The sequence below is a fragment of the Poromitra crassiceps genome, assembly GCF_964638095.1.
Source record: "Poromitra crassiceps genome assembly, chromosome: 9".
NCBI classification, from domain to species: domain Eukaryota; kingdom Metazoa; phylum Chordata; class Actinopteri; order Beryciformes; family Melamphaidae; genus Poromitra; species Poromitra crassiceps.
Window position 1 is genome coordinate 10,240,401 of NC_139630.1, and position 13,415 is coordinate 10,253,815.

General features: G+C 46.5%; 1 protein-coding gene across 1 annotated transcript; it reads right to left on the bottom strand.

The window, feature by feature from the left end:
• Window positions 1-625: 625 nt before the first annotated feature.
• Window positions 626-11,251, bottom strand: LOC310782160 (piggyBac transposable element-derived protein 4-like; the record flags this gene model as incomplete). Its single annotated transcript, XM_083642850.1, has 5 exons — window positions 10,891-11,251; window positions 10,093-10,697; window positions 2,694-2,952; window positions 1,370-1,406; window positions 626-725 (listed from the first exon to the last, which is right to left on the bottom strand). The coding sequence occupies exons 2-5, from the start codon at window positions 10,654-10,656 to the stop codon at window positions 626-628; spliced, it is 960 nt and encodes a 319-aa protein (XP_083498976.1). The 5' UTR covers window positions 10,657-10,697; window positions 10,891-11,251.
• Window positions 11,252-13,415: the final 2,164 nt, after the last annotated feature.

The following is a 13,415-nucleotide window of genomic DNA, read 5'->3' on the forward strand; positions in this document are numbered from 1 at the left end:
GGTCCCAGACGACTCCCCGCCCACCGGGGATGTCGCCCTTGGCCCCGCCCACATGCCCTGAGGGCTACCCGGTGCCGTTAGGGCATTTTTGTCCCAAATGGCCCTGAGGGCACCGGGTAGCCCTCAGGGCATGTGGGCGGGGCCAAGGGCGACATCCCCCGCCCTTTGGGGGGTGTTTGGGACAAAGTTGCCCTAACGGCACCGGGTAGCCCTCAGGGCATGGGGGCGTGGCCAAGGGCGACATCCCCGGTGGGCGGGGAGTCGTCTGGGACCAAACGGCACCGGGTAGCCCTGGTGGCATTAGGGGCGTGGCCCCCACCCTGGGACCCGCCCACCGAAAACAAACCCGGGGCTTTAGGTCAAAGCGAGGCTCAATGGCGCCCCCGGTGGTCCGCGCATAGGGAATGCCCTGCGGGTCCCTGGTGGCACGGGGTAGCCCTGTCGGAGGGTGCCCTGGCGACACCGACCCCAAACGGCACCGTCAAGTAGCCCTGAGAGGTCACCCCGAAGCTTTCGGGGTGGAAAGTCACCCTGACGGCGGAGTAGCCCTGACGGACGAATGGAAAGTATGACCAAACGGCATTTGGACCGTGAAGCTTCCCTCAGTGAGAGTAGGATATTTTTCTTACCAATCCGAGATCTTGATATCAGGCTGGAACTGGTCCATAAATGAGGGGTTATAGCCCTCTTTCACCAGGTTAATCAGTTGGGACTTCTTACACATTCTAAAGACAACAGAACATGTGTTGAGTGCATTGCAGTATAGAATAGAATAGAATAGAATAGAATAGAATATATCTATATATCTCAAAATGAGGATGTGGGCTCTGTCTGTTTCAAGTTCTGTGTTTGGCCACAGCTATGCCGTTTTACGACGCGATCGGGCTGAAACATTCAGGGTGTGTAAAGGGCACCCGTGTGGGTGAGCTGACGGAGCCGGATTTTTTAATTAGGCTAATTAGCTAATGATGTGATGTCATCAGTGATGATGTCATCAGCGAAGATGTCAAAAGTGATGTCATAAGGGCACACACACACACACGCGGAGGCATTGTGACAAGACTGATCAGTGATGTCATAAACACACACACAAGGATACATTGTGACAAGACTGATCAGTGATGTCATAGGGGGGCACACACATACACACACACACACACACACACACACACAATATCATAATGGGCACACACACACACAAACAAGGATTGTGACTGATGCAATAACATTTAGTGATCAACACACACACACGCCAATAGGGCGCGCCTCGTAGAATAGAATAGAATAAACGTTCTTGTCCACAGCCAAGGCAGTATATGAACACACAGTTGCCATAATATTTGCTGTGCTTCTGCTGCTGCATACTCACTGGCTAGAGGTCACAAAGACTTTCTGGATGGTCTCATCTGGATGTGGCACCATCAAACCCTCGATTCTCCATGTATCATTCATATGGGGCACGGTGGCTCAGTGGTAGAGCTGTCGCCTCACAGTCAGAAGGTCCTGAGTTCGATTCTCGCCTGGGACACTGTGGGCGCTGTGGTTGTGTTCCCCCCATATCTTCAGTGCCCACTGCCCAGGTGGGGTATCTCGTCGGAAGGGCCTTTCTCTCTGTGTGGAGTTTGCATGTTCTCCCCGTGCTGCCCCAGGGGGTTCCTCCGTATATAACCCCCCCACTAAAAACATGCAGAAGATCAGATCGTCATCGTCATCCGACCAGTGACAGTGATGCATGTGTTGTGGTGTTCGTGTGACAATAAAAGACGGGGCTTGTCCCGTTACGAGAGTTTATTTTTATTTTTTATATCACCCCATCTATCGCCACCATTCTTCCAAATCTGCCAGCCCTGGAATTCTTCTGTAAAAAAAAGTAAGGAGGTGGTTTTATACGAGGAATCCAACTGTAGTGGTCATGTGTAGCTCAATATGAGACAAGACACAGTCTAGTGTTGGATGCAATCATGTGGATGTGAGGGAATATTTAGTTGGCTCGTTGTTTACACATGTCGGGGGGAGCGCTATTCACAATGTCAATAGAGCCGCAGTAGCCAGGGCTCTCACCAATCAAAGGAGCTACATGCCAGTTTGATGCCCAGTGATTGGTCTACTTTTGTAGGGACAGACAAACCCTGTTCTAGATGGCTCTGACTTCAGCCACACCATAAATCGTGCCACGAACGAACACCACCTAGGTCAGGGATACTCAACTTGCTTTCCCCGGGGGCCACTTTCGTGAAATGATAGGAGGCCAGGGGCCAGTTAATAAACAAACAATATACATTTTGTATATTGTTTAGCGGATTGAGGGTTTTTGGGGTGTCAGCCGGAGTTTAGTCTGACAATGTTGTGCACACCGGATAGTTCGTTAGGTTAAGTTAGTTAGGTTAAGTACATACATAAGTCCCTGGGTAGCAAGCAGACGGCGGTATTTGACAATTTAGCAGCTAAGATTATTGAAAGATATTCCATATTCCAGACTGAATTTTTTTTTGCAATTCCATCGCGGGCCACAAGTTGAGTATCACTGACCTAGGTTAAAGGTTGGTGCCACCTACTAAAAATGTTTGCACTCCAGGGTGCTGTAAGGCACTTTGGACAAAGCCATGGGTTACTTAGAGCGCTGTCTGTGCTCACAGTACAGTACAAGTACTGCACAGGGACTGTTCAGTTAGGCTGGTGTTGTGGATTCTTACGTTCTGCTCTGGGGTTCTTTAGAAGATTCCGTCTCTTCATGGACAAAAAGAAAAACAACCTCCAGTCTGCGGGTGTTTCGGTTGTGTTGCGAAGGTGATAGCGCTCTCTCCGAGATCTCTCCTGCCACAGAAATTGACTGTCGACGAAGTCTCTCCAGTCATGGCACACTAACCGGCAAACAACGACCTGATGGGGAGCGACATTTATAAAGATCTCCTCCAGGACCTCCAGGGGAAGAGCATCGAACAGACCTGTGGACTGGCGAGAAAACAAACACATAAACACATGTTTAACACAGCTCTGGCTAACTTCAGCATTTATGCTGCATTCCATTTGCACTGGGAACTAGGAATAACCCTGTTGAGTGATGTCACACCTGAGTTAAACACAGTTAACAGTTGGGAAACCAGCCAGGGTTAGCTGGAGTTTCCCTTTAGAGCTGGGACAATATGGTAAGACTCAAATGATAGAGTCCTAATAAAATGTGTGAAATTGAGGGGGGGGGGGGGGGGGCAACAGAGAACTATTTTTTTTTATAGTATTACAAATTTATAACATCTGTAATATGTATCATATAATAATAATTATAATATAATATAAACAGGGCACATTTGATCAGTACTTCTACCAAAGGCACTTGAATGCATGACAAGTCGTATTCAACTAAAAATTAGGAAGTAGGAGCTTATAGCAGCTGAAGGCAGCGCATGTGACTCACAGTTGTGGTGGGCACCCAGTGGGCCTTCTACATGTCATGACTGTAGCACAAAGCGCTCCATAGAAAGGGACGCACACATTCTCACTAAGGTCAACAACTGTGTGATCGCCAGTCAATGTTTGTCTGCCATTCATTAAACGCACAGGCTGCTGGCATGCAAAGCTGTGTGACTGACAGCCACGTGTTTTGGCCGCGGGGCCGATTATAGCTATGGGCAGAGGTGGGCAATGCCCACCTAGTGTCCTCTATACGGCTCTGTGCCCACCCAGACATTTTTCTTTTGCCTTTATTTATACAGGGAAGGCTCCTGAGAGCAAGCTCTCATTTTCAAGAGCGCCCTGTTACAATGAACAGGCAGACAAGATGGGTCTGCTGTTGGGGTCAATACATCCATGATTGGGGCCCCCCCTGCAACGCTACTTACTACTTACTTAAGTTGCTAATACTTACGGGCTGACGCGGGTCTACAGTATCAGTTGAGGTCGGATTCTGGCTCCGACTCTGATTTGGGTCTGAATCAGGAGTACCAGCGCTGTGAGTTACACCTATCCCTCCTCATTTGCAAGAAATCCAGTTTCCAGTAAAAAAGCTGCGCTTAAAATGAAATAAACAAAACACGTTGCATATCGGCGGAGATTTAACTTTACAACTGATTTAAAAACTACAAGTGGTCCGTGCCCTGCTTGCAGCACACCCATGTGTTTCTGTAGCCTACATGACTGCAGTCAAGAAGCAGTGACGGGGGATATAGCCCCTTCTGGGTGAGTCACATCTTTGCAAAGGACGGTTGCCGTGGGACCTGCACTGTGATGTGTAGAGTATTCATATTCTCAAATACACTACTGCCGCATGCGCTGGGACGCGTCATCAGTGATGTTATCTGGGGTCGTAAGGTGTTTCGGGTCTGTCAACATCATACACCCTCGCCCAGTAGACCCAGCCGAGGCCAATTAAGACCCCGACTCGTGTCCCAGAAGCCGCTCACGGATCAGCCTTACTACTCTGTCTGCAACGTTGCCCGCGGGAGGGGTAAGCGAGAACGCCCAATCCGCTGCAATAGAGCTAGTGCTACGCCGCAGTATTGGCCCTTCGGTGCATGGAGGATCTAGGCTCTGTGGGTTACTCCCGGCCATGCTCCTCCTTCGTCTCACCAGACCATCCCGTGGCAAAGGCAATCCAGAGGCTGAGAGGATGCCTCAAGGACGCCTCAAGAGGGCCTGTGCGCTGCACGTCATTTACCTGCGTCGAGCACCTCGCTCTAGCCTGAAGGACCCCAGGCCGCGCCGATCTTTGCGCAGATTTTCAGGAGGCTAATCCGTAGCGTTTGTGGATTTCTCCCTCACGAGAGAGCCAAGATGGGGTGCTAATCCCATCCCGTACCGGTTGCCGTCTCTCCGGCCGTCAACTGTCTCTCCAGCTCGTCACCAAACTATACTTGGTTGTCACCTAGTCTTTCCTAAGTGTCACTGGCCAGAGGCAAGCCAGGATTCTATATTCTCAAATACACTACTGCCGCATGCGCTGGGACGCGTCATCAGTGATGTTATCTGGGGTCGTAAGGTGTTTCGGGTCTGAGTGACTTGTGTAACTTACAAAAGTTATCAGTCTGTTGGTGTTTTCAAATCACTGTAAGTTAACAGACTGCGAGGCTCTGTCACCTCAAGAGTTGAACAGGATGTGTATGGGGAATGAGAGTGAAGCTTCCGCCCCCCTTGACGGTAACTGTCTGCCTTTCCGAAACCCTGCCACTCCCAACGTTAACTTCCATTATTCGGACTGCCGGTCCTTCACCTTTTTTTCATAGGTCCCACCATTACGAAAATTCCTGCCTTCGTTATTCGAAATGTCGGCCCTTCCTATTTTTTCTAAAGGATCCGCCATTCCGAAGTTTGGATATTGTGGAATATGGCACAAAAGTGCAGACATTTCAGTCGCACACTGCGCGTCTCTGCAGCATGTGTGTGCGCTGCTCTCTACGCCCGGACACATCTTGCGTCTGCTGTGCGTCTGCGTGTGGCGTCTGCGTGGCGTTACCTGTTGATTTTCATTTCGGCGCCCATGTTAACAGGTTACAGCAGCCACACCACCGGCATCAGACGCGCGTCTCAGGCGCGTGTCTTGCGAGGCGTGAGACGCGCGTCACCTAGAGAATAGAAGCGACGCCTATTTTTTCTGTCTCTAGCGTGTCTCTACACAAATAGACATTAAAATGATATTTTACAGGGGCAGCCACAGCCAATCAAGGCTCGTTTTGATTTGAGACGGGAGGATGAGCTGAGCTCACAGCTGCAGTTCTCCTGCCCTCTGAAAACCACATATGCTACAACGTGGCTTCGTTCCTCCCCTCCCCACCACACACACACACACACACACACACAAATCAATACTGCCTCGATTCTGAAGTGAGCCCAAGCGATCTTCAGTTAAAATCATCATTGTATTGTTTATGGCAAATTTAATAAAAGGTAAACTCTATAGGAAGAGAGTTGGCAGACAGACAGCAGAGCAGCAGCTGCAACGCAGCAGCCACGCTGCCTGTGTGGATGCCGCGGGCGTGCCAGCCGCAGCCATCACGCCACGCACACGCACTATGTAGGTAGACGCAAGATGTGTGTCCCGGCCGTAAGCAGGGTGTGTGCGTTGTGCGCACCCGCCTATAGAGACACATAGCCTATTACTAACTTGCACATTGTGGAGTTAGAACAACACGTCTTTATTTTAATTTTGTTGGGCTCCACAATCATTTCGAGGATTCGAGGCAACCCATTTAGCAGCATCAGAGAGAGAGAGAGAGAGAGAGAGAGAGAGAGACTACAGAAGTTTAAAAGTCCAAACGAAAATATTTATTGACAAAAACGATTTTAATCCATACCCTAATTCAAAGTAGATTTTGGGAAAGATGTAACTTTTACGGTTTGGTTCACAGTTCAGGTTTGGTTAATATTTAGACACCAGATATATTATATAGACACAAGAAATCACAGATCTACTGCAGGCCGCGGCTCCGCCCGAGTAGCCTACTTTATCTGACACCCGGCCGGTTCAGCACCCTGGACAGCTGCCTGAACGTGAACTGGAAGTCAAATCAAGTTCGGAGTGGCGGACCTTATGACAATCGGAGTGGCGGGATTTCTGAGTGGCAATATTTCTGAGTGGCGATATTTCTGAGTGGCGGAACGTCGGACTGGCAGCACGTCGGAGTGGCGGCATGTAACCGATGAAATATGAAAGCACTAATTTGCCGTGGGCAAGATGTCCTGACTGTTTTCACTCCACTTAATTAAACAACCGTAAATAAACACCGTTTCCACCATGCTTTTCACTGATTGGCTACAGGAAGTGAAAACGTCATTTTCCGCGACACTATTTTGGTTAGTATGGACTTTAGGGTCTACTAGTTAAGATGTATCTTACGTCTCCGTGGTGCAACTAAACAAAGACACAACTTTAGTGTCAAACTAACTAGTTTGAACGTAGCAGTTAGTGTGGACTTTACACCGCAACTTAAGAGAGAACTTACGTTCAGCTGGTGCAACAGGCTGCAGGGCCCTATCTTGGTACAGGCGATATCCCCTATTTGCGCTTGCACACCTGTTTGCGTGCCTTAACGATAGCATTCCGCAGCGCGCAAGTGTCCAGGTGTTATGCCGAGTTTTGCACCCCCGCCCGCCCGGCGTAAACGCATCCCCACCTCACGGGAGCATATTGTAATGATTTATACAGAAACCTAACTGTTTAAAAATTATATAATTGTCTGGGTAGACGTGACCTCCCTGTTTTCTAAGTTAAAACAGCCCCGAAATATGGTGGGGATGCAATTCTCGGCGGGGATGCGGAAAACGTTTGCGGCAAGTGTCGCAGGCGCAAGTTAGAGCCGTGCCAAATCATCTGTGCCCCCAAAATGCCAGCGCAAACGAGATTTGGGCGGTTTTAATCCATTGATACCTAAGCGCGGGCTCTAGAACGGCACTCTAAACCTACTGCATGTTTGAAAGCAACCCCTGTAAACCTGAGGTTTTGTGGACAAGTTGACAGAGCGGTCGGCGTTCACTAAAGCCTTCATATCTCAGGCTCTGTAGCACCAAGAAACATAAAATAACCATTTGGCTTTTAATATTATATTTGCCCTAATGTTCATTATTATCTTTAACCCCAAAAAAATTAATAAAGCATTTTAAGAAATGTTAACACTTTGGGTGCCACGGCCCTTGGGCAAAAGGTTGCTGTACTGTGCCACATAGGCCGCAATGCATTTTAATATAGCCATATCATTTTTTGTGTTCCTCTTATATGGACAACCAATAGCCTCAATGAAACTTTGAACCCTTCTGTTTCATAAAAAAAAAAAAAGTGTGTTTATAAACTGTTCCATTTTGGAAATACACCCCTCTGAAAAAGAGTGTTTTCGACCGAAAACAGCATGGTGAAATTAGTTTCTGAGATAATCACATCTTTATGTTAGAAAGGCGACAGAATGAATTCTGCTTTGAGTTGAACAAAATGCTATAGCTGAAATGAAAGGTTAGAATGTCTAGTTTACCTGCGGGAAAAAGTATGTCAAAAGAATGTGTTGTTTATTTTCTACAAACATTAGTTTACAGCTTGGTCTAACATCAAAATGTTCACTTTCATGGGGTCATGCTGGATAATGAAGTCCATATTTCCACAAAGAAAGAAGATATCAACTTTATTTTTTATTTTTATGAAACTACACATTGAAAGCTTTCATTTGATGTGTAACATAATAACAATATTCAAAACACAACATGTCCTGCACTGTTTTATCTTCTTCACATGGACCTTCAAAATAGTTGGAAATCAAGACAACTTTATGTAAACATAGGCCAAATAATGAATTCTCCTTTGAGTTGAACAAAATGCTATAGCTGAAATGAAAGGTTAGAATGTCTAGTTTACCTGCGGGAAAAAGTATGTCAAAATAATGTTTTGTTTATTTTCTACAAATATTAGTATACCACTTGGTCTAACATCAAAATGCTCACTTTCACGGGGTCATGCTGGATATTGAAGTCCATATTTCCACAAAGAAAGAAGATATCAACTTTTTTTCTTTTTCTGGATGAAACTACACATTCTAAGCTTTCATTTTTTGTGTAACATTATAAAAATATTCAAACACAAAATTTCCTGCATTGTTTTATTTTCTTGAAAATAACCTTCACAGGAGTTGGAAATGAACACATGCTGTATATTGGAGGCAAAAAAAGGTCACGAGCGATGACATCATCACTGCTGACATCACTGGACACTTGTACCGATGACATCATCCGAGCCTATGACATTGAGGACAGTTATGACATCAGCATCACTGTTATAGAAAATATTATTGTCTTGTACCGTACTATAAACAATGGGCCGTGGCCTCTCTGGGCGTCCCCCTGTCCGGACAGCCATATTCAGATGACCTGTGTGGAGTTAGCACAAAACATACAGATCTTTTATAACTGCTGCTTTGAGATGTGGGGGCGAGTCTATAGTACTGTAGTACTATAGAATAGGATAGAATAATCTATAAATAACTATCTATATATAATAATAATATAATATATAATAATAATATATATAATAATATATAATAATATATATAATAATAATCTATAAATAACTATAGAATAATAATAGTACTGTTATCTAGTCTCTTTTTGAGTATCACTCACAGTGATTGTTGTATAAAGATACAACAATCACTGTGAGTGATACTCAAAAAAGCAGGGGTAGAGGCAGAGAGGCACATGGTCACATTGGGGGCAGACAAATCTGGTCTCCTTTCGGTGTCCCTTCGCTGCGCAGTGCGCACATTTCCGATTTGCCTTGCTCTTGGTGGGCGGGACTTTCACCGGCTGTGGCACATGACCCGCAAAGTCTACATTCTGCCTCACGGAAGCTGACCGTTGGCGTGTGTGTCTTGGCGTCCTTCCTGGAGGAAGAGGAGGTGGCTCGTCTGCTGGAGGAGGAGGGGGGGGGCAAGCAGATGTCGCCTCCGTCCACGATTTCACCACAGACAGGGTGAATTCTTTGAGGACTTTGCAGCTGGACGTGGGGTTGCATTTCCTGTACAGAGTAAATGCATTGCTCATTGCAATCTGCATGAGGTAGACCACGAACTTGGAGCTCCATTTGGACGTCTTCCTCACAAATGGATAGTAGGATATCTTCTGGTCAAGTCGATCAACCCCACTCATGTACTGGTTGTACTCGACAACACATGCTGGCTTGCTCTGCAGGACCCGTTCACTTTGCCCTTTCTCTTTCACCGCCACAGTCTTCATGACATCCTGGTGGAAGGTGGAGATCATCCTGACGATGCGCTTGTCCCGCCATGCCAGGAACATCACCCCATCGTCATGACGAGCGAGTCGTTCACCTACTCGCAGATCCGACATGGTCACCTGCCGGATGGACGCAGGTTCGCCCCTCTTCACCCGGAGTGTCCCAGCTGAGTGCATCTGGAGGCTGAGGAGACGTCGGCTCACGGTCCCGCTGTTGTAGAAATTATCCATCCAGAGACGGTAGCCATATCCCTCAAGGCCGGCAATGAGGAACTGCACGGTGTCGAGTAGGGTGCTGTGAATTCCACAGTAGGGTTTCATTGCATAGCAATACCCGTTTTCTGAATCGCACAGAATATAGCTCTTTATTCCGTACTTTATCGGTTTTGCCGGATTGTACACACGGAAACGTAGCCTCCCCCTCCACAACAGCATCCCTTCATCCACACTAATGTTTTGTGAGGGCTGGTACATTTCCTTGAACTTGGAGAGGAGCAAGTCAAGGATGAGCCGCACTTTGTGGAGCCGGTCGGTGGCATCGACCCTCTCATTGTCACAGAAATGGAGAAAGCGCCATATCAGCTGGAACCTGTTGCGGGACATTGTCTTCCTGAAGTATGGGGTCTCCATCGCCACATCAAGAGACCAGTAGTCCGCAATCTTGGGCTTCTTGACAAGGCCAGTGAGGAAGAGGAGCCCCAGGAATCGCTTCAGCTCTCCCACAGACAGCGGTTGCCAGGCGTTTACCCGGGTGTAGGGCATGTGCAGCTGATCCAGCACGGCGATGCACTGTTTAGCATAGATGTTGGTCTGCTGAACAATGATCTGCAGCAGCTCATCACCGAGGAACAGCTCCAGGAAATCTGCCGGCTTGTCTGACTGTAGTGATGCAGCCGCATTCCTGGGACCTGGCATTGCTGTGAAGGGGAAGACTTTGGGGCTCCAGTCTGGCATAGTATGCCAGCGTGGAGAGTCCTCCTGACGAGGCTTGCCCGCTGAAAAATGAAATAAAAGGTTTTTCTTCAGACAATTGTGATATGTAAAAAAGCTGTCTTTTTTCCAATAATTAGAAGCCTTGTGTTGACAATAATAATAATAATAATAATTGATATTATTATTATTATTATTATAGATGAGCTGGCTGCATACGTGACATGAATTTCCTGTAAAGTATCTATAGATTCTCACCTCTTGAAGACCCTCTCTTCCCAACTGCAGATGCCCGCACGCGCTCAGTCGTCACCACCTCCTCCTCCTCCTCCTCCACCACCTCCTCCTCCTCCTCCTCCTCCCCTGTAGTCAAAGTGAGTTTATAAAATATGATACATTCTTGAGGGAAAAAAGTTTATGTTTTCAATATCAGATGAATAATTGTAATTCTAAAATGGCTTATATCTCACCTTCGTCACTGGACTGCAAGCGGGCACGACGAAAGCTGGCGGGAGCACCTGCCCCTTCATCGTCAGTCCCCTCCTCAGAGCTGTGCTGCAACTCTGAAATTTTATATTTTACATGGTATTAGTAGGCTAATTCAGGATTGTTATTCTTACCAAGCTTTGTGTTGACAAAAATAAATTGATGAATAAGTGTGTGCGTTTATTTTTTTTTTACATTATTACCTCCAATGGTTTGTTTACTTGCTGGCCAGTGATGCCTGTTCCTATATAGATACTGTACTGTAAGTCACATGTTTAGATTGTTCTCATGGTTTCCTTTTGTCCTGACAAATACATGGTGGATGAGTTGAGTTCCCTCCCCCTCCCTCCCCTGATATGTGAAGCGCTTTGTGTGTCTAGAAAGGCGCTATATAAATCCAATCAATTATTATTATTATTATTATAGATGTAGCTGGCTGTATACGTGACATGAATTTCCTGCAAAGTATAGGTTCTCACCTCTTGAAGAAGACGCCATCGCCACATCCCCCTCCTCTGAGCCTCTCTGAGGCGCCAGATCAGTCTCCTCCTCCTCCTCCTCCTCATCAAACTCGTCAGAGTCTGTAGTCAAAGTGAGAGTTTATAAAAATAAGATACATGATATGTGTTTTCAATATCAGATGATTTTTTGAAAATCGATTCATCTCACCATCGCTGGAATCCAGGTGGGCCTGACGAGGTGGTGGATGCCAGTCACCATCCCTCGTGTTGGATTCCACAGGATCCGATGAAGGATCGGATGAGGGGTCCTCGGAGTCAGTCTCCGGAAGATCTCTCTTCCTCACGGCACGGCAGAGGGCCTGCTCCAGCGTAAGCTGGCCAGCTCCGGGCCTAGGCCGTCTGCGCCTGGGCATAGCTAATCTATAGCTACACGCCTACACCTGGCTATAAACTAGCTAACACAGACACACAGACAGAGACAACTACACACACACACACACACACAGACAGACAGACAGACACACCGACACCAACACCAACACCGACACTTATTTTTTTTGTTTTTTTTTTCACAAACACACTACTAACTAAGAGCTAATCTACTGCTAACGCTAACTAACACACGCGATCTCCCACACACACACACACACACACACACACTGTGTGTGGTTTGTGTGTCTCAGACACACAAACCACTCACCAAACACGCCAAACACTCAAATCTACTCACCACACAATCTCACAAACTGATCTAAATATAATCTATCGCTAATGACTATGCTAAATACTCGCTAAATACTCGCTATGCTATGGATATGCTCAAGAGGAAATAAACGGACCGAGAGGAAGGGAAGACAAGGAAGGAATGGCCGATTGTCGCGCTCTCAAGAAGAGAAAGGCAGCGCCCTGACGCAGGAAGGGGGGGGGCAGCACTGCATCGCGTCAAGATTGCGCCGATTTACGCATCCGATTCTTGTAGGGATTCATGTTGAATACTTGCCCAAGGTCCTAAACGATCTAAAAATTGAATAAAAGCAATTTCGAAAAAAAGACGCCATACGGCGTCTTTGGCACCCAAGCGAGATTAATAAAAAGACGCCGTACGGCGTCCTTGGCACCCAATGAGTTAATGAACATTAGGGCAAATGTAACCCTTCCAAATGAAAAGCCAAGGGTTTATTTCATGTTGAGAGCTACTATAGAGGCTGAGAAAATAGGTTCTGCTAAACATTGACAATTACTGCAGCAAGAGTAACATTTAGCGATCACCGTTTTACAGTCATCTTCAAATACAACGGAAAATTGGCCAAAATGTCACTCACCCAATGAGCCTCGGGTAGCGTGTCAACAGTCACATCATAATATGTATAATGTATCTTCTTATTCATCGATATCTTCCCTGGCTTGCGGCGATAGTCCGACGTGGGTGATAATTTTCCAGTCCGCTTGAAATGCATCAAACACACACTCCTCATCCTCATCGTCCAAGTCCGCAAAGATGTCCCTCATCCACTGATCCCTGTCTATCAGGTCAGCATGATAATCTCGGTCTGAAATTAAGACATCATTGTTGTTTTCATCATCTAAAAAGTGTCCTGCTCGAAATCATATCAATATCGGTCCCGTCGCTCGCATTGTCAGCCATTTCTAGTTGTAACGGAAGGGTTTCCTATATTGGTCAATATTTTTGCAAAATTTCTGTTAAAATTGTGCTTCAACCACTGCTAGCTACAATGATCATGTAATGTTTCCAAGTAGTTTAATTGCGAAAACGTTAAGTATAACTTCTTTCTAGCAACATACCGTTGAAATACTTTATTTTAGATGTGTCTTTGA